Source organism: Haliotis cracherodii, unplaced genomic scaffold (assembly GCF_022045235.1).
Source record: "Haliotis cracherodii isolate W230 unplaced genomic scaffold, xgHalCrac1.p SCAF_17, whole genome shotgun sequence".
NCBI lineage: Eukaryota > Metazoa > Mollusca > Gastropoda > Lepetellida > Haliotidae > Haliotis > Haliotis cracherodii.
The window spans coordinates 6,216,206-6,238,280 of record NW_027266272.1 but is presented as its reverse complement, the minus strand read 5'-3'; the positions used below and the strand labels follow the sequence as shown (position 1 = coordinate 6,238,280).

Below are 22,075 nucleotides of genomic sequence, written 5' to 3'. Positions count from 1 at the left end.
GTGACCGAAATGTTGTGGTGTTCATATACTGTAAACTACGTTTATAACGAACCCGCTTATACCGAACTGACGGATACAATGAACTGTTTTTTGGTCCCGTCCATTTCCTGTATATTGGTTGTATATGTGCCTATAACGAACTACGGTTATAACAAACTAGATTAATGGTCCCTTTTAGTTTGTTATAACCGTAGTTTACTGTATACAATTTCCCAATAACTGAACCACAGTTCTGATTTTCTGTGCCAAATCTTCCCTTTGCCATGTACATGCTACAGATCAGAATACAATGGTAATGACTTGTTCACTACCACTTAGCGTATATTACACAAACGTTTTTTGTTCAGTGTACACGGGGCTGACTGCTAATAATTTACATCCGTCCTTGTCCATCAAACACAACATCAGAAATCTATATTTAATTCACTTTTGTTCGTCCAGCTGGCGGCAATACACACTGTAATAACACAATCGGATCACATGCTGTGACGTCTATTGATAATTAGTATCATTATCCACGAAACACGGTGAATTATCACGTTTCCATGGTAACCTTTATATTCTAGTATATACATGGACTGTGTATGTGTTATCCCTACCCCGACCTCTAGGAATCACTGCTTGTTATATGTGCGGGTATCGATCACAGCGCTTGAAAACCATGGTAACGGAGAAAGGCGCGATCACGTGCTCTGTGATGACGACGAAGGTTCATGGCGTTGATGGTACAGGTGTGACAATGGCCGGATGGACTCGCAGCAGTGTCGTCGTCGTCGTCGCTCTGTGGCAGGTGAGGATACTGGAGGGTAGAGTCGTCGTTAGTCGTTTTAATGTTGCAGTGTAGTAGGTGATGTCAGTAACGTCCCTGTTTTTACCCACAGAAGTATGCATTTCTCAGACTGACTAGTGCAACACATGTACTCTTGCTTAGTAGCATTGTTATTGAAGATTATGCCGCATGTCGATTGTAAATTTTTACGGTGATCTAGTCATACAATTTGCCATTTAAACCCACTGTTTCAACACAAAATCCTGACGGATTACTCTATTGTATTGACGTTATAGTTTTCATTTCCAGACTGTGATTTTTGTAGAGTAGTAACAAGACTGTAACCACACCCTTTACCCGTTGCGTGTGTGTTGGGGTATACATGGTGGTTATAAAGCTTAACCCGATGTCAATGTTTCAGGGTTTTCATGGCTTATATAGGGTTAACCACCATGTCAGTGTTTCACTTTTGTATGGATGATGACATTGTTTAATTTGGCCAAGAGGTTTAACTTAAGCTCCAGGTATATCGATGATCTGATATCGTTAAATAACAATCAAATAGCCAATTCCCTTCTACTGATTTATCTTCCTGAACTAGAAATAAAGGAGACCAGTGAGAACGCCTCATGTGTTTCATATTTACATCCGTGCATAAAATGACAAAAACACTCTCCACAAGACTGTATGACAAGATGGATGATTTCAACTTTCCATTGTCAGCGTTCCCTTCATGTCGAACAATATCCCAGCAGCTCCAACCTTTGGTGTTTACATTTCACAACTTTTGAGATACAATCGAGCATGCTCTTTTTACCAAGATTTCAAAGAGCGTCACGCGACTCTTGCTCAAGGCCTCAGTAAAACTTTCAAAAAGTGTTATTGCAGATATGTGGACATTTCCAAATCTGTCCAATGCATTTCACTATTTTGATTTGTCCGCATGTTCCCGTGTTTTTTAAAGTGAATAATTGATCTGCCTTTGCTTGTGTTTGTGACGGGTATCACCTTTTCTCGAACACCTGGTATCATTGCTATTTGATAGTGATTTGTTAAAGTCGGAATCGTACAATCGACTCTGCTTTATGCAGACATTTCTATTGGATAATCCCTCTTTCAGAGCGTCTGGTTTGTATTTAGGATTTCATGGTTTACAGGTTTATCCAGCTGTCAGTGCTTCTCTTTTGTATTTACGATTTCATGGTTTGCAGGTTTATCCATCTGTCAGTGCTTCTCTTTTGTATTTACGATTTCATGGTTTGCAGGTTTATCCATCTGTCAGTGCTTCTCTTTTGTATTGACGATTTCATGGTTTATAGGTTTATCCATCTCACAGTGCTTCTGTTTTGCATCAAGCGATTCATGTCTTATATAAGGTTTATCCCTCTGCCAGTGTTTGTTTTGTATGTAGGTTCAGAGAGTGTCTATAAATGATTTATGTCTCTCTTAACGTTTCTCTGTGTTTTTTTGTATTCATGGTTTATATAGGGTTAATCAGTTTGGCAGTGTTTCACTTTTGTGTGGAGGTCGACAGGGTTTATTTAAGAAATCAATGCCGAGTGAGAATTGTTTATCGTACAATGAAGCACTACAAGGAGAAAATACCATGAGAGGCTAGAATTGATTGTGCGGAAATCGTACCGTTTCACTATCACACCCAAGGAGAGGAGAATGCACGGTGCAGGTCCAAGAAAGACAACACAGCCATCATAATATGAATATTATACTCTGCAAAATAAACGAACCGCAAAAGTAGTAAAAATCGTTAAATATCTGACAGAGTGTTGCCGCCGTCCATACAAAATTAATACCAAAATAAATGAGTCATTTCTGTATGGATTTGGATTGATTTGTGTAGAAAGAATGAGGTACTGCAGAAAAACACAACCATAAAGCCTGACGCTGAAACACACCAACATCAAATGCACGTGCAACATCACTTGTTGGGCTATGTAAATGATGGGTTTTCATGTGCATGCCGTTACAGTCTTAAAGCACGTGAACAGCGATAACATGCCACGACTGACGGAAGCCCAACGCAGCAACGTCATCGGCCACCTGCAAACAGGAGATTCATAGTCAGCTGTACTCAGGTTATCTCACACAGCACGTGTGGAATCGTCATCAGAGACAACACGCCACCTTTCAAGATCCGGTCGATCACGTATCTCTAGAGCACAGGACAGATTCATACGGCTACGCCACTTACGCTAAAGAACCAATTTGGCCACCTCTACAACTACGGCAATGCCAAGATTGCGTAGGATATCAGCCCAGACAGTGAGGAACTGTTAACGTGCTGAAGGCATTCGCACTAGACGACCAGTTCAAGGCGTCATTTTGACGGACCTGCATCGTCGGCTGCGACGTCAATGGTGTCAAGGTCACGGATAATGGCCACAACTGCGATGTAGACAAGCTTGGTTAATTAATGAGTCACGTCTCATGCTTCGCCGTGGGGATGGTGTTGACAGGCGTGGCGGGGAACGTTATGCACGCATCTGCATACAGGAAATGGACATATTTGGTGGCGGTAGGTTGATGATGTGATCATCCATCTCCTACACTCGCAGAACAGACTTGGTGAAAGTCCTGGGGAATTAAACGGCACAACGTTTCACGGATGAGATTCTTCGGCCACACGTCCATTATGCAACAAGCGAACATCATTTTTCCACAAGACAACGCCCGACACCACACGGCAAGACTGACAACATCCTTCTTCACGAGCCGCAACATCCAGGTCCTGCCATGGCCCTCCAAATCCCCAGATTTAAACCGAACATTTTTGGGTTCAACGACTGTGAGCAAGTCAGCAACAACCACAGAACTTCAGGCAATTGGCACAAACATTGCAGGTTGAGTGGGTGAACATTCCAGGCCACAATTCGGGATCTGATTGCTTCCATAGGATGTCAGATGCTTGTCCATATTTTGGCTCTAATAGTGGCCATACACGATAGTGAGAACAGATGCCCATCGCCTTAAATATCTACTGTTCCATGTGTGCCATATGGAACCTGCCAATTTAGGAATTGTCAAGTTATGTTGTCTCATGGAACACGCCGCAAGTTAACGTGAACATACATATAATGTAGTCATTTTCTATCCTTTTAAATTAAGTAGAGCTAATAAACTGATTTGTCTGATTTCATTTAAATCTGGCTGAGGAGCGAAATACTTTGTAATGTGTCAAATCTATCTCAGAACGTAGTTCAATGATGTTTGGTTTGTCTGACAGAATTGCTGAGGATCATTTACTAGTATTTGTCCGTTGACCCTATACGTTACAACGATTTTATTTTCTGAATGGTCTCAAGTATATCTATATTTTCACAAAACGGGAAGATGTAGACTTAAATATTAAAAAGACCAAAATATTTTAAAACCGGTTTATTGAATGCAAAGATTATTGTGTTGAAAATGTGAATTTCATATTGATCAGTAAATTTCATTCAATAAACCTTTTTTTCTGAGAACACATATTGGAAAGTGAATCTTGGACAATGTGCAAACTATGCTACATTTTGACGAGAACCAGAACGAGCATGGGAACCCATTTTTTATTTGATTTTGCTGTCAAAATTTCAGTAAATTGTTTTATTTAATGGAATACATCTATATGCCGTTAATCACCTGTTTTTAAAGAATGCAATTGTTCAACAGACAGTTTTTAATAACTTTTCATCAAATTTGTCTTTCAAGAGGATATAGATAATATAGGTATTGAATTTAAAACGAAACAAATTACAATTACTTTTGCAAGAAAAATATCAGATATTGTATACAAATCTTTGATCACATGTATTTCCTTGTTAAGTCAATAAATACTACACTGTAAAGTTAAAATTCAATTATTAAAACCACCCGTCCCACACGATTTTAGATGTAAAAACTTATGCGAAACATTTTTTAACATATGTAGATTGATATAATGTTATAAAATGCGAAAATAAAGACTAAAGCATTGACACAAATGCGATCCAGTTAATATAACAGCGGAACTCTGCGCTTTATGAAAACTGTAACATTGAGCAAGGTGTCCCGGGCGAATACAAAGGGAAACCACTCTCAACTAGAGTTTGAACTAAGATTAGCTCCCCCTGAGTTATCAATAAGGTCACGGTCATTACTATAGAGCCTGCCGACACCTTCCGTTTTTATCCTTCCCAAATTATCGAAAAGGTATGTTGTTTCACACTTCTTCAGCATGGACTCGGATAGAAAAATATTGTAAACTATCGACTCCACAGTTATGTGTATCGCTGTCGCGATTAAGAACACTTTTGACGTGAACTCCTTGACGCGTTCTTCGTGTTTTCGAAGTGTCAATTTGAATCACTCAGTTTTACAAAATGAAATGTCAATATTTGAACGTAAAGCGGACTAATTGTTTGGCAAAATATCTATGAAAATGTATGCCGCCATCTTGGATGAAGATAAAATAAACTTACGACAGGTATGGGGCTATCTTAGATTTACGATAAACTTAAGATATCTTAGGCTACGATAGCCTACGATTTCCGGCCCAGACTATTAATGACCAATATTATGTTAATTTGCTTTGGCAACGGCGCGAGAATATCAAGGGTTAACGTATCGGAAAACTCACCGAAGGCGTGTTTTTCAGGACAATGCATCTGTGCACAATTTTTTTGTCGCAAAGTATGACTGTTTGAGCTCTCTAGCATCGTTTGCAGAGGTATGATGACATCGAAGGGGATTATGTCGAGAATCAAACAGCGACCAACTCCACTAAGGCAGTCCATTATAGTTAGGATCAGAACGTTTCAGCCACTCCTCGTACATGTAATACATCTATGTGTGTGTGTCTGCATATCTATGTATCTGACCCGTGAAGATCCGGGGTAGAATATGTCTTCTGCAATCCATGCTTGCCGTAAATTGGTTCGAATTTTAGATTATGTTTCCAGGTTTGCCAGCACCATACCCGTTCTCGCGGGTGTCATCAAAGATGTAAACGCCTGAGAACTGCATCACTTCGTGTTTTTCTTCACATTTAGCTGAAACACAGTGATATTATAGCTCGAAGACTGTTCAAAGCGTAAACCACACTCACTCACTCAATCGACCTGTGAAGATTCGGGTAGAATACGTCTTTAGCAACCCAAGCTTGTCGTAAAAGGCGACTATGCATGTCGTAAGAGGCGACTAACGGGATCGTGTTGTCAGACTCGCTGACTTGATTGATGCATGTCATCGATCCCAATTGCGTGGATCGATGCTCATGATATTAACTCACTGGATTGTCTGGTCCAGACTCGATTTACAGACCGCCGTCATATAGCTGGAATATTGCTCAGTGTGGCGTTAAACAACAAACAAACAAATCTATCTATCTCTGCGTTTCAGATCTGCATTGCGAGTGGCAACAAGGTCTGCACATACCACACTTACACCTACGGCCACTCAAGGGTCCTCACGTACAAGTAAGTATCATGGCAAAAAACCCTGTATCATATGTTGTAAGAGTGCTATTAGATTAAATAACTAATGAAGCATTCATACACCCATTATGGACGCATATCATTTTGGTTCTTGCTACATATCATGACTGGTGGTCTTGCTGTATATTACTTGTAGTTATTCTCGCTACAGGTGTCATGACTGGGGGTCTTGCTGTATATTACTTGTAGTTGTTCTCGCTACAGGTGTCATGACTGGGGGTCTTGCTGTATATTCCTTGTAGTTGTTCACGCTACAGGTGTCATGACTGGGGGTCTTGCTGTATATTACTTGTAGTTGTTCTCGCTACAGGTGTCATGACTGGGGGGTCTTGCTGTATATTACTTGTAGTTATTCTCGCTTCAGGTGTCATGACTGGGGGTCTTGCTGTATGTTACTTGTAGTTGTTCTCGCTACAGGTGTCATGACTGGGGGTCTTGCTGTATATTACTTGTAGTTATTCTCGCTACAGGTGTCATGACTGGGAGTACTGTTGTTCCGGAGTCTGCTGTCACTATCCAGTCTTGATTCACAGATTGTGGTACTTCTGGTGAGTGTTCGACTTTATCAGACAATGTTAGCTATTGTGATGTTGGAATGCAGGTGTGGGTGGAAATACGAATGTACGAGGGGTGCGAGAAATGCGAGGGTTGGCGAGGAAGGCGAATCTGGAGGTGAAGACGACAATGATATTTGAAGTGAAGAGGTGAGGTGAAATTGGGTATAACGTCGCGTCCAAGATTATTTCACTTATATAGCGACGTGCATGTGTGTGTGGCTGCTTGTACTAGTGCCGATTTCTGCCTTTTTATAGTGCTAGCACACTGATACCATGCCGCAGTTTAACATGAATACCCCACTCAGACACAGTATACTGACTCCGAGCCGACCAGTCCTTATTTTAGCCCCTTAATGCCGAGCACCAGACAGGGTAACAACAAGTACCATCTTTTTACGTCTTTTGGTATGACGTGGCCGGAGATCGAACCCCGGACCTTCAGCTCTCCGGGCGGACGCTCTACCACTTACCACGGATGCGGTCCTGAAGTGACGAAGAGTATCGAGAGAACAGTGATGAAGTACAGCAAGGGATTCGAAGCTGTACAGAATTACGTGGACGTGTTGATCATATTTACTGTTATGTGTTTCAGGGTTGGGATACTGGCTCTTGCCTTCTTCTTGCTACTAGCATCAGTCACGTGGTACAAGAAACGCTACTACGGTCGGGTTTTGAGAGTCCATCCTGCCCCAATAGGACCCGGCGCTGTTCATATGCATACAGGTAAGTGGAGACTCTGATGGTAGGCGATGTTGTGACCCAGCGTTCTTCATATGTATACAGGTAAGTGGAGACTCTGATGGTATGCGATGTATAGGACCCGACGCTATTCATATGAATACAGTTAGGTGGAGACGCTGATGGTAGGCGATGTTTAGGACCCAGCGCTGTTCATTTGCATACAGGTAAGTGGAGACTCGCTCTGTTGGTGGGCGATGTATAGGGCCCGGCGTTATTCATATGCATACAGGTAGGTGGAGACTCTGATGGTAGGCGATGTATAGGACCATGCGTTATTCATATGCATACAGGTAAGTGGAGACTATGTTGGTAGGCGATGTTTAGGACCCAGCGCTGTTCATATGCGTACAGGTAGGTGGAGACTCTGATGGTAGGCGATGTATAGGACCCAGCGCTGTTCATATGCATACAGGTAAGTGGAGACTCTGATTGTAGGCGATGTTTAGGACCAAGCCCTGTTCATATGCATACAGGTAAGTGGAGACTTGCTCTGTTGGTGGGGGGCGATCGGGTAGCCTAGCGGTTAAAGCGTTCGCTCGTCACGTTCGATTCCCAACATGGGTACAATGTGTGAAGCCTATATCTGGTGACCCCCGCCGTGATATTGCTGGAATATTGGTAAAAGCGGCGTAAAACCATACTCACTCACTCACTCTGTTGGTGGGCGATGTATAGGACACGGCGTTATTCATATGCATACAGGTAAGTGGAGACTATGTTGGTAGGCGATGTATAGGGCCCGGTGATGTCCATATGCATACAGGTAAGTGGAGACTATGTTGGTAGGCGATGTATAGGGCGCGGTGATGTCCATATGCATACAGGTAAGTGGAGACTATGTTGGTAGGCGATGTATAGGGCGCGGTGATGTCCATATGCATACAGGTAAGTGGAGACTCTGATGGTAGGCGATGTATAGGACCCAGCGCTGTTCATATGCATACAGGTAAGTGGAGACTCTGATTGTAGGCGATGTTTAGGACCAAGCCCTGTTCATATGCATACAGGTAAGTGGAGACTTGCTCTGTTGGTGGGGGGCGATCGGGTAGCCTAGTGGTTAAAGCGTTCGCTCGTCACGTTCGATTCCCAACATGGGTACAATGTGTGAAGCCTATATCTGGTGACCCCCGCCGTGATATTGCTGGAATATTGGTAAAAGCGGCGTAAAACCATACTCACTCACTCACTCTGTTGGTGGGCGATGTATAGGACACGGCGTTATTCATATGCATACAGGTAAGTGGAGACTCTGTTGGTAGGCGATGTATAGGGCCCGGTGATGTCCATATGCATACAGGTAATTTGAGACTATGTTGGTAGGCGATGTATAGGGCGCGGTGATGTCCATATGCATACAGGTAAGTGGAGACTATGTTGGTAGGCGATGTATAGGGCCCGGCGATGTCCATATGCATACAGGTAAGTGGAGACTATGCTGGTAGACGATAAATAGGACGCAGCTCTGTTCATATGTATACAGGTAAGTGGAGACTCGCTCCATTGGTAGGCGATGCATAGGGCCCGGCGACGTTCATATACATCAAGAGACTCACTCTGTTGGAATGGCGATTGGCTAGCCTGATGGTTAAAGCATTGACTTGTTAGCCTGAAGTCCCAGGTTTGATTCCCCAAATGGGTACAATGTGTGAACACCATTTCTGGCGTCCACCCGCCTGATATTGCTGTAATATTGCTAAAAGCAGCGTAAACCCCAACTTACTCACTCGGTCAATCTATTGCTGTTTGGTATTAACCAGCCTGTACATAACTTGTGCAGATAGATATGCTTAACTGACTTACCTATAGGACAGATTCCACAAATTCATTTCAGTGCAATATGTCAGACTGAGTAATTATTCCAGTTACATATATTTGCTGTCTAGGCGGGCTTTTTGGTCCTCAAACTTAGGGATGTGTATATAACCTCGTGCATATGCCTATACACTACAATATAATGCACGGTTTCATTTTTTTGTAACGGCTGGTTCAGTAAACGTTGCCGAAATGACTGCAGAGTTGCATCCCATAGTCTCATCATGATCCGATGATCCGTGGTTCAAATAGCAGATTCACCTCGATCAGTTCTTTTCTCTGTCAGCACCATGTCCGTGCACGTGGGTTTCACCAATGTGCTTAACTGTTTCTTGTAGGGAGGGCTGCGATACGTGCTAAAGACAGGCTTTTATTTACTTTGCAGCGTCAAGACAAACAATTTATTCACAGAATATTTCATTTAGCATGTCTATCGAACACTTACGCTTTATATTGTAAACACTAATGAATGTCTTTTCTTTTATTATTGTTGCGAACAAATGTTGTGTGTGCATTATACTACCTTTCAAAGCCTGTTGTGCAATACACTTGAACATGTTATTTGAAAGTGATTAATAAATAAGTGTTTATTATATAATCGTACAATTGACCTTCGTTTTTCGCAGAAATCCCCTCTGATTTTACAATATTGTCGCTTTTATTTTTACTTTCAAATCGTTTATTCCCTATTCACAATCGTTGTACTATATTCACTTTAAATAAGATGACTTAAGCTTTGCGTTGATGACAATGTAAACAGATCCTGATGCAGCTAGATTCTAATACAACCTTCCGAACATTACAGTGACAACCCAGCAGTTCATCCAGACCCCAACCTATCCTGGATCATACGTTGCCGTACCCCCCGGGACGTATGTAGCCGCACCCCCCGGGCCTCCACCACCGTACTCCTCACTCCCAGGGCAGACGCAGGGCAAGCACCCACCTCCCGCTGGACCCATGCAGCCGGCTTATCTACCCCCGGGAATGACCCACCCATCTCAATGGCAGCAAGATAACGACAGCAACCGTCTCTTCTAGCCCACGCCTTATTCTTTATCGGTGCAATCTGCGTCATGTCTCTGGCATTAATCGACGAGTATCGAGGTATTAAACAACGACAAAAATGCTGTTGGCGATTATTGTCGCCAAGAAAAAAAAGGGGTTGTAATGATGGATTGCACACGGTAGCAATGCGAACGGGTGGCATATATTACCGAGAATGTGATAGAGAATGTAGCAAATATGTTGGTAATTGTGTGTCAATTTCTCAGTATTTGTTTAAAATACTCATATCAACCAATTTCATCCCACGTTTATGACAACCAATCAAAACCTCTTGTCATCTAGCGGATGAAGTGATGTTTACCAAAGACGTCTTGCAAGAATGTCAAATTATGAGTTATAGTTTGACCCCGTCGCCTGCAATATAAAGAGTGGGGACTGTACTTGTACAAAATTCAAGAAAGAGGCCTTTCACCGGGAAGTTTAAAAAAGATAGCGATGATGACCACTCTCATGGACGGGTACATGGTTTGCATCAAGTATTCTCCGTGAAGACGACAGTGAATTTTCAAACAATACCACTTACAGTTTCAATGACACCAGGATGTGATTTCATACCTTCAGCAATTTACGATTTAACAGAATACATGGCGTTCCTTGTCCACCCTGCTTTTGGCAGAGATTTCTTATGAATATGGAAAGGGTTTTGTCGTTTCATTTGTTAGAAAGGTACGAAAACCAGAGTGCGTCAAAACCACTTAATTTCAAATATCTCATGTGAGAGTTTTCAGCCAAACCTCACATAATGATGGCCTTAGCAGGTTTGGCGGTGAATGTTTTTTTATAAGTATTGAGGATTGATAAATTGGGTATCTCTCTACTCTACATGGTAAATAGTTGATGACATCGAGACTGTTTTACGCGTCATGCTGTTTATGACCTGGTTTACTCTTCACCATGTATATAACCTGTTTTACTCTACACGATGTTTACATAACCTGTTTTAATCGTGACGATATATAGAACCTGTTTTACTCGTCATGATGTATAGAACCTGTTTCACTCGCCACGATGTATAAAACCTGTTTTACTCGTCTCGATATATGGAACCTGTTGTACTCGTCACGATGTATTGAACCTGTTTTACTCGTCACGATGTATAGAACCTGTTTTACTCGTCACGATATATGGAACCTGTTTTACTCGTCACGATATATGGAACCTGTTTTACTCGTCAAGATGTTTACATAACCTGCTTTACTCGTCACGACGCATATTGAGCCTTTTTCATATTTACCAATTGTTTTGTCACAGTATTGTGTGTAAACAGATGGCATCGAGACTGACAAATGTGTTAAGTGTTGGTTGTATTTGGTAGGAGACGAATTCTTGTCATGTGTCTAACTAATCCAGTTCACACCTACTTTTTTCGTGAACAATGTCAAGGTAGCAGACCACAGGCTTTTCCGAATCACAACAGTATTTTCATACTTTGTTTCGCGCACTTGGGTTGACATAACGCCCACGTGACAAATCAATTGAACTTTGGAATGAGAAACACTGAACCCATTTACTCACAAGACTGAGCTTCTGAATAAGGTAATTAAGTGCATGAGGGAAAGACTGGTATTTCGAACGTTGGAACAACGTCATCACACACCGTTATCTAGAGGTTGAGGCATGTGATGGCAACACGCCCAAGGGACACCGTGTGTGAATCGTCCAGATCCAAAACAAAATATATCTGCATTTACAGATAACGGGTACGGAATTATATCTCTTTTTATACACTGAATGCATGTTCCGATTAACGCACACAGTGTAACCTTGTTTAGCTGTTTTTATTTACTAAACTGTTACTAGTATCACATTTTCCGTTTTACCCACACGTCTATCAGAAATAGACATTGGATATAAAAAAATGATAGCAGCCATTTAAACAACGAAAATACAGAATTTCGTCATGTGTTACTGGTTACTGGCAGCCTGAGATGCCCGACATGACAACGTCATGCATTCGGTTCTACTTTGGGGGACAATGAATATCACCATTTGCCTCAGAACCTAAAGATGAGTATTTGTACTGCGGATGTAGATAGCATCATCCTATCATCAATATTTTGTTTTGTTTTGTATTGTTACATTTTCATCTCATCAAATAATACTTTAAACAATATAATTCTGAAAGAAATTTGTTCATGCTAGTAAATTAAAAGCAAAAACATTTTTCAGTTTTTAGGGCTTGAAAACATTGAAAATCTTGAAGAACCATTTCCTCAGATTTTTTAAATATGTGTTGATACGTTACATCAATGTTTGTTACCATGACAATGTTGTGGATATAAAAATCACTTCATGTTCATTTCAGTTTAAATGTACCTGATGGGCCACAATCAATTTGTCTGAGTTATACTTTCACGCCTCACGAAACGTCATATGTTCGCGTCCCTGGCCCTGTCAACAATGGCGTTGTCCGACTTATACTTTCACGCTTCATGATACGTCATATGTTGGCGTTCCTACCCCTGTCAACAATGGCGTTGTCTGAGTTATATTATCACGCCTTACGATACGTCATGTGTTCGCGTCCCTGCCCCTGTCAACAATGGCGTTGTTCGACTTATACTTTCACGCTTCATGATACGTCATATGTTGGCGTCCCTGCCCCTGTCAACAATGGCGTTGTCTGAGTTATACTTTCACGCTTCACGACACGTCATATGTTGGCGTTCCTACCCCTGTCAACAATGGCGTTGTCTGAGTTATACTTTCACGCTTCATGATACGTCATGTGTTCGCGTCCCTGCCCCTGTCAACAATGGCATTGTCTGAGTTATACTTTCACGCTTCATGATACGTCATGTGTTCGCGTCCCTGCCCCTGTCAACAATGGCGTTGTCTGAGTTATACTTTCACGCTTCATGATACGTCATATGTTCGCGTCCCTGCCCCTGTCAACAATGGCGTTGTCTGAGTTATACTTTCACGCTTCATGATACGTCATTTGTTCGCGTCCCTGCCCCTGTCAACAATGGCGTTGTCTGAGTTATACTTTCACGCTTCACGACACGTCATATGTTCGCGTCCCTGCCCCTGTCAACAATGGCGTTGTCTGAGTTATACTTTCACGCTTCATGATACGTCATATGTTGGCGTTCCTACCCCTGTCAACAATGGCGTTGTCTGAGTTATACTTTCACGCTTCATGATACGTCATGTGTTCGCGTCCCTGCCCCTGTCAACAATGGCGTTGTCTGAGTTATACTTTCACGCTTCATGATACGTCATGTGTTCGCGTCCCTGCCCCTGTCAACAATGGCGTTGTCTGAGTTATACTTTCACGCTTCATGATACGTCATATGTTCGCGTCCCTGTCCCTGTCAATAATGGCGTTGTCTGACTTATACTTTCACGCTTCATGATACGTCATATGTTCGCGTCCCTGCCCCTGTCAACAATGGCGTTGTCCGAGTTATACTTTCACGCCTCACGATACGTCATATGTTGGCGTCCCGGCCATGCCAACAGTGGCATTCATTGTCTGGTTCTGTTGGGAATGAGCACACCTGAAACCTGTTTACAGTTGATTGGCTGCGTGGATACATTCGTCTGTCGCACTGGTGAATAACAATGCTTTACATGGATAACGGTATATGTGTTGTAAGCATGACTTCAGTGATTGCCTACACCGGTGGTATGTAGACACCTATCCGTGCCTACGTCGATAGTAATTTCTACAGCAGACTGAGCATATGTTTGTCACATAATCGGTGAGTTAATGTCTACTATGAGTGCCTACATGGATAGTAGGAACCACATCGGCGAGTGCCTACATTAATAGTATGAACCATATCGGCGAGTGCCTACATTTAAAGTATGAACCACATCGGCTAGTGCCTACATTAATAGTATGACACACATCGGCGAGTGCCTACATTGATAGTATGAACCACATCGGCGAGTGCCTACATTAATAGTATGAACCACATCGGCGAGTGCCTACATTAATAGTATGAACCACATCGGTAAGTGCCTACATTAATAGTATGAACCACATCGGCGAGTGCATTCATTAATAGTATGAACCACATCGGCAAGTGTCTACATTCATAGTATGAACCACATCGACAAGTGCCTACATTAATAGTATGAACCAAATCGGCAAGTGTCTACATTAATAGTATGAGCCACATCGACGAGTGCCTACATTAATAGTATGAACCACATCGATTAGCGCCCACATGGATAGTTATGAACCACGCCTCTTGCTGCCCACATGGATAGTATGAACCACACCACTTGGTGCCTACATGGATAGTATGAACCACATCGATGAATGCGCACATCGGCAAAGTTCGAGTGACGTAATACCGAGTAAGAGTTATGTCCCTTATTGTAAACAAAAATGGCGACTGTCAGGGACAGGTGGCCTCAGATTTACCATGAACTGGAAGGCAAACAGAATACAGTGCCCTGTTTAAATGGGCTTTTCAGTCGGCGCCAATTGTTTTCGATTGACTTGTGATAGCTTAAACGAAAGATGAGACATTGTACTTTGTTGCAAATTTTCTAGCCACAACCTATGCAAGGTATTAATTCCAGCTTCCATTCATTTGACCCCAAGTTGAAGGCCACGGTGTGTGTTTCGGCTCGAAAGATCCGGTGAGCATTGTTGACAGTGGTTACTGCGAAATCTAGGTGGTGGATCCAGGCCGATACTTTAAGTGACAAGTTGCACGTTGGTCATGATGCAACAGGAGAACATCCTACGACTGATATTAATTATGGTGGGCTGTCATGTCACTGTAGATAGCAAAGAAGGAAACTTATTGTGGTCTGAGGCCAGGGTCCTCTTGCACAGAACAACATTAGTTACAATTGATCTTAGGCGGCTACAACTTCACATGTCAAGCAACATACAATTGTCCTATTCCACTGGCACAAACTGATCTTAGCGCGATTATGTATGACGGTTTGGATTTAAGATCGCGATCTAAGCTAAGATTGAAATATTCAACGGTGGAGGTACGAATACCTTAACTTCGACACTTGTCTTCAGTTGTCTGCAAACGCGCATAGCTAGTTGCACATACAATAAGTGGAACCGGTTACGACACACAAAACGTACCTCCATCCATCGCACCTTGCACAGTTTTTAAAAAGGTCCCAATTAGGAAACGATTATCAGAATTTTTTGATAGGCATTACTTAGAAGTTGACAGATGACAAGATAGACACAATTTTTATGGATAACAACTTCTTTAATACTGTGAAAAGCGACGTTTCGGTATAGATCCTTATACCGTTGTCAAGCAAGACAAGTTGTTATCCATAAAAATTGTGTCTATCTTGATTACCAGAATGATGGTACATGTTTTTTAGGGATTGATACTGTCGTGATTAAGGAATTATTTGATATTGCAACTAGATAAATACCTACTCATTATTGAAATACAAATAAAAACATTCACAAATTCGCCTCTAGATTTAGTGAAATAATTATTATATATATGAACTGTGCAGTCTAGTTTACATGTTGAATGCCTCAATACACTCTTTCCTTTCTGGAATTTATTTTCTGCTGATATTTATATCTATTATGACATGTTTATGACATAAATACCACGTTCATGATCATTCGAACATACAAACCCCTGTTCGACGATTTCGACTCTTGTAGAAAGGGGGGTATGTGTATAAAATGTAATAAAGCAGGTTATTTGAACAGTGAAAAGTGATGAAACTTTAGAATAAAACCTAGAGAAGGATGTAGATAATAATATAAGATGTGTTTATGATTTTCAACACTGGCCATTATACAGGGAATACATTGACACCAGATGTGCATGACAATATTTAACAGTGAACCTGGCTGATAGCGCTTTAAATACTGGTACTACATCTGCACGTTAGGTTTCTTTCCGTTTCGTGCTGGTAATGTACGTATGTTGCACGCACTGCCAAATATCGCCGAAATATAGTCACCCGATTGCCGAAGCTAACCCGGAAGTAATCATGTGATCAAGACACAATGACGATGTTTATCGATAAATGGATATGTCTTGAAAAGCGCAATATGTTTCATTACTGTAAGTTATATTCCTAATCAATGGAATGTCTTGTTTTAGCCGACATGCAGCCATGTTCTTTTATTAATCATCACGATCCAAGGCCGTTCTTAACTTTTTTGACGGGGGGTGGGGGATGCTGTATTATACGATTATTGTAATTATTGTAAGATTATTCATTTTTTATTCGAGTTAACTGTCACAAAGAAAAATGATTTCGGTCAAAAATCCAGAAACTGCACCCCCCCCCCCTCCCCCACCCCCCCGCCCCTCCCTGCACCCCCGGCTGGCTAAGGCACTGCGGTCTTTCGTGATTCTGATCAAGTGGTAGGGACATAACTATCTATGTAACATTGACTACCACTACCACACCAAGCTCTAATCGTCACATCGATCGAACGCAAGGCTAAACATAACAAAAAGTGTATAAATGGTTTTTTTATGGTGCTTTTTATTGAAAACGTATAACAATCGAGTAGTGAGTGAGTATAGTTTTACGCCGCTTTCAGCAATATTACAGCAATATCACAGCGGGGGACACAAGAAATGGGTTTCACACAATACACCCTTCCTGAAAGAACTGCACTGGCTACCTGTGAGACTCAGGATCGTGTTCAAGCTGATCATTTTTGTCTACAAATCGATTCATGGGCTATCCCCAGTGCACCTCCAGGAACTCACTGCCCTTTACCAACCTGGCCGAACACTGAGATCTGCAAACAAACTACAGCTTGCTGTTCCACCAACCAGCAGTACAACATATGGCGACAGAACCTTCCAAAAAGCAGGTGCAACTCTATGGAATGAACTGCTCATTGATGTCAGAGGATCAGAAGATGTCAACACCTTTAGATCCAAACTCAAGACCATCCTCTTCACAAGAGCATACGACTGAGCGCTTTGAGCAGGCAGTATGTCTGGATAGGTAGCGCTATATAAATACTTAATTTGAATTGAATTTGAATGTACCCACGTGGCCTTCAGAACGACGAGCGAACGCCTTTACCACTAGGCTACCCCACTGTCCCATAAAAAAATAACATGAGTATGTTTGTCGCATGTTTGTAAAGCAAACTATTAAGTACAACGTGCAGGAGAATAAAAATAAGACAAATAGACGAACATGACAAAGCATGGAGCGGTATTGCACCACGGGAAAGGGTTTAGTCTCGCATTTGATAACCTAACACTAACTTTCCTTGACACTCAACATTCCAACTAGAAAACACTAACTGATTTTAGCAGATATTTCCTGTGGCTATGGTTTTGTCGTAATATTTACCCTTGTGCAGTGAGAACCCCAAAATAAAACACAAATTTACTCTTGTCCAGTCAGATCCCCACAATAAAACACAAATTTACCATTTACCAGTGTGATCCATGTAATAAAACACAAATTCACCCTTGTCCATTGACTTCCTCAGAATATAACACAAATGTACCATTTACCAGTGTGATTCCCACAATGAAACACAAATGTACCCTTGTCCAATTGGATTCCCACAATAAAAACACACATGTACCCTTGTCCTGTGAGATCCCCACAATAAAACACAAATTCATCCTTGTCCAGTGAATTCCCGATAATAAAACAGAAATGTACCCATGTCTAATGCGAAACCCACAATAAAACACAAATTTATCCTTGTCCAGTGAGAACCCTACAATTAAACACAATTTTATCCTAGTCCAGTGGGAACCCTACAATAAAACACAAATTTACCCTTGTCCAGTGAGAACCAAACAATAAAACACAATTTTATCCTAGTCCAGTGAGAACCAAACAATAAAACACAAATTTACCCTTGTTCAGTGAGAATCAAACAATAAAACACAAATTTACCCTTGTCCAGTGAGAACCAAACAATAAAACACAAATTTACCCTTGTCCAGTGAATTATCCACAATAAATCTCCACAGTCATATCTAGGTTACGTATATATTCTTGATCATTATAAGAAGGAAAAAGTGCTGATGATGTGCTCACATTTCAATATCAATCTGATATAAATTCGATAAATCAAATAGTTCAAGATGTGCGTAAAAACGAGGTATCATTTTGAATTATATTAAAAAAACATAAACAACAAAAATAAAAGAAAGAACAATTTAGTTTCGTAACGAGGCAAAGTTTACAACTCTCCGAAATGGTGGCACGCCCTCCACAGACCCTATTCTCTTCCCTGTTATAACGCTTTTATTTCACAACTGAATCTTTTAAACTCTGTTCAGCAAGACACTCGTCAAAGTTGGAGAGAATATTAATCCATGCTTTGTCACTACAACATATAAGTGTGTGTATGTATTGTATTTTCTAAAACATTTTAGTTACTGAAAATCTCTCATCTATAACAGGAACAAGAACGCGATGTTAAAAATGGCTCTATCAATATGTACGTTGGGAAGTAAAATAAGATCTAAAATATGCAAAAAGTAGCGCTTCCTCATGTGTGGTAACACACCAACTGTCCAGAGTAGCTCATCTCTGGTAGTAGTAGTTCTGGTCGTTGCCATCAGGTCGCAGTCCGAAGGAGGACTCCAGGCTGCCCACGATGGTGCTGAAGTTGGGTCGGCTGCCTGGAGACTCGGACCAACACTCCTGCATCAGCCGATAGTGACTGAAAACATCGAGACATCACTTTATTACATATTGCCGAGGGTCGCCGTCAGCCATGACTTTACAGACATTACCGTGACTGTTACTACAGTAATACTACTGTGATTGTTCCATATTACCGTGACTGTTACTACAGTATTACTACTGTGATTGTTCCATATTACCGTGACTGTTACTACAGTTTTACTACTGTGATTGTTCCATATTACCGTGACTGTTACTGCAGTAATACTACTGTGATTGTTCCATATTACCGTGACTGTTACTACAGTAATACTACTGTGATTGTTCCATATTACCGTGACTGTTACTACAGTATTACTACTGTGATTGTTCCATATTACCGTGACTGTTACTACAGTATTACTACTGTGATTGTTCCATATTACCGTGACTGTTACTGCAGTAATACTACTGTGATTGTTCCATATTACCGTGACTGTTACTACAGTAATACTACTGTGATTGTTCCATATTACCGTGACTGTTACTACAGTATTACTACTGTGATTGTTCCATATTACCGTGACTGTTACTGCAGTAATACTACTGTGATTGTTCCATATTACCGTGACTGTTACTACAGTAATACTACTGTGATTGTTCCATATTACCGTGACTGTTACTACAGTATTACTACTGTGATTGTTCCATATTACCGTGACTGTTACTGCAGTAATACTACTGTGATTGTTCCATATTACCGTGACTGTTACTACAGTAATACTACTGTGATTGTTCCATATTACCGTGACTGTTACTACAGTATTACTACTGTGATTGTTCCATATTACCGTGACTGTTACTACAGTATTACTACTGTGATTGTTCCATATTACCGTGACTGTTACTACAGTAATACTACTGTGATTGTTCCATATTACCGTGACTGTTACTACAGTATTACTACTGTGATTGTTCCATATTACCGTGACTGTTACTACAGTATTACTACTGTGATTGTTCCATATTACCGTGACTGTTACTACAGTATTACTACTGTGATTGTTCCATATTACCGTGACTGTTCTTCATTGCCGTGTTCTACTCTACTACGTTCTACATAACTGTGGCGTTCAATATTACTACGACAGCCCTATATAACTATGACTGTTACACCTTAGTGTGTCTGTTACACCTTACTGTGTCTGTTACACCTAACTGTGTCTGTTACACCTTACTGTGTCTGTTACACCTTACTGTGTCTGTTACACCTAACTGTGTCTGTTATACATTACTGTTACTGTTACATATTACTGTTACTGTTACATATTACTGTTACTGTTACATATTACTGTTACTGTTACATATTACTGTGTCTATTACATCTTACTGTGTCTGTTACGCCTTACTGTGTCTGTTACACCTTTCTGTGTCTGTTACACCTTACTGTGTCTGTTACACCTATTTGTGTCTGTTATACATTACTGTTACTGTTACATATTACTGTTACTGTTACATATTACTGTTACTGTTACATATTACTGTGTCTATTACATCTTACTGTGTCTGTTACACCTTACTGTGTCTGTTACACCTAACTGTGTCTGTTACACATTACTGTGTCTGTTACACATTACTGTGTCTGTTACACCTTACTGTGACTGTTACATATTACTATGTCTGTTACACCTAACTGTGTCTGTTACACATTACTGTGTCTGTTACACCTTACTGTGACTGTTACATATTACTATGTCTGTTACACATTACTGTGTCTGTTACACCTTACTGTGACTGTTACATATTACTGTGTCTGTTACACCTAACTGTGTCTGTTACATATTACTGTGTCTGTTACACCTTACTGTGACTGTTACATATTACTATGTCTGTTACACATTGCTGTGTCTGTTACACCTTATTATGACTGTTACATATTATTGATACCGTTACACCTAACTGAGTCTGCATTACTGTGACGGTTCTACATTACTATGAATGTTCAACGACGACTATAACTGTTCTGCATTATTATGACTGTTCTACATTATTGTGACTGTTCTATATTACTGTGACTGTTCTATATTACTGTAAGTTCTATATTACTGTAACTATTCTATATTACTGTAACTGCACTACATTACTAGAACGGTCCTATATTACTGTAACTGTTCTATATTACTGTAACTCTTCTATATTACTATGACTGTTCTATATTACTGTAACTGTTCTATATTACTGTAACTGTTCTATATTGTTGTAACTGGTTTATATTACTGTCACTATTCTATATTGCTGTAACTGGTTTATATTACTATGACTGTTCTATATTACCGTAACTGTTCTATATTGCTGTAACTGTTCTATATTACTGTAACTGTTCTATATTGTTGTAACTAGTTTATATTACTGTCACTATTCTATATTGCTGTAACTGGTTTATATTACTATGACTGTTCTATATTACTGTAACTGTTCTATATTGCTGTAACTGTTCTATATTACTGTAAGTGTTCTATACTACTGTAACTGTTCTATATTACTATAACAGTAACAGCAATATAGAAAGTAAAAGTAATGTGATTCACTGTGCAGAGTTGCATCCCTTGGGCACGCCAGAAATCTATAATTGTGGGTTCGAATCCCGGTTCGCCCCGATTATGTTTCTAGGGCTGTCAGCACCATCCCTGTGCTCGTGGGCGGAAAACGTCTGAGACCTGCATCCCTTAGGCTTTCCTCACCTTAAGCTGACAAGCCGTGATAATACTTTTAAAAGCGGAGTTAAACCCAACACGCTCACTCACTCTAAACTTTTCTATAATGACGTAAACATTTGCCTGCGACATTTGCGAACATTACAGATTTTAAATGTGAATAATGTTAAAGTATAAACTGGCATGCATTTACAGTTTGACACAATGTGTGAACAACAAAAGTGTGACAGAAACGTGAATATTCTTCATACTCGGTTACGCTATTCGTACCATACGACGATATATATTTCTATGAATACACAATGCCATTTAGAAAGTGGTCAAATGTAACAAATGTTATATTTGGGATAACACTTTGTTAGTAAAGTACAAATTCTCGTA

The 22,075-nt window shown here is 40.7% G+C and overlaps 2 protein-coding genes across 2 annotated transcripts in view; one reads left to right on the top strand and one right to left on the bottom strand.

Moving 5' to 3' along the window:
* Positions 1 to 628: 628 nt before the first annotated feature.
* Positions 629 to 11,521, top strand: LOC139464284 (uncharacterized). The gene is made up of 5 exons (XM_071245807.1): positions 629 to 790; positions 6,143 to 6,219; positions 6,708 to 6,785; positions 7,387 to 7,517; positions 10,153 to 11,521. Exons 1-5 carry the CDS (start codon positions 629 to 631, stop codon positions 10,386 to 10,388), a joined length of 684 nt encoding a protein of 227 aa, XP_071101908.1. The 3' UTR covers positions 10,389 to 11,521.
* Positions 11,522 to 16,866: 5,345 nt separating this feature from the next.
* The window catches only part of LOC139464857 (uncharacterized), a 32,716-nt gene continuing 27,507 nt past the window's right edge, over positions 16,867 to 22,075 (bottom strand). Inside the window, exon 23 of the mRNA XM_071246410.1 lies at positions 16,867 to 19,038. Coding sequence (XP_071102511.1) covers positions 18,900 to 19,038 — 139 coding nt within the window. The 3' untranslated portion in view covers positions 16,867 to 18,899. The remainder of the gene's footprint in view (positions 19,039 to 22,075) is intronic.

Coding starts and splice junctions, on each gene's coding strand:
- LOC139464284 (XM_071245807.1), top strand. CDS start 629: ATGTGCGGGTATCGATCACAGCGCTTGAAAACCATGGTAACGGAGAAA. Junction 791..6,142: donor TCGTCGTCGCTCTGTGGCAG/GTGAGGATACTG, acceptor TCTGCGTTTCAG/ATCTGCATTGCGAGTGGCAA. Junction 6,220..6,707: donor TCAAGGGTCCTCACGTACAA/GTAAGTATCATG, acceptor TTCTCGCTACAG/GTGTCATGACTGGGAGTACT.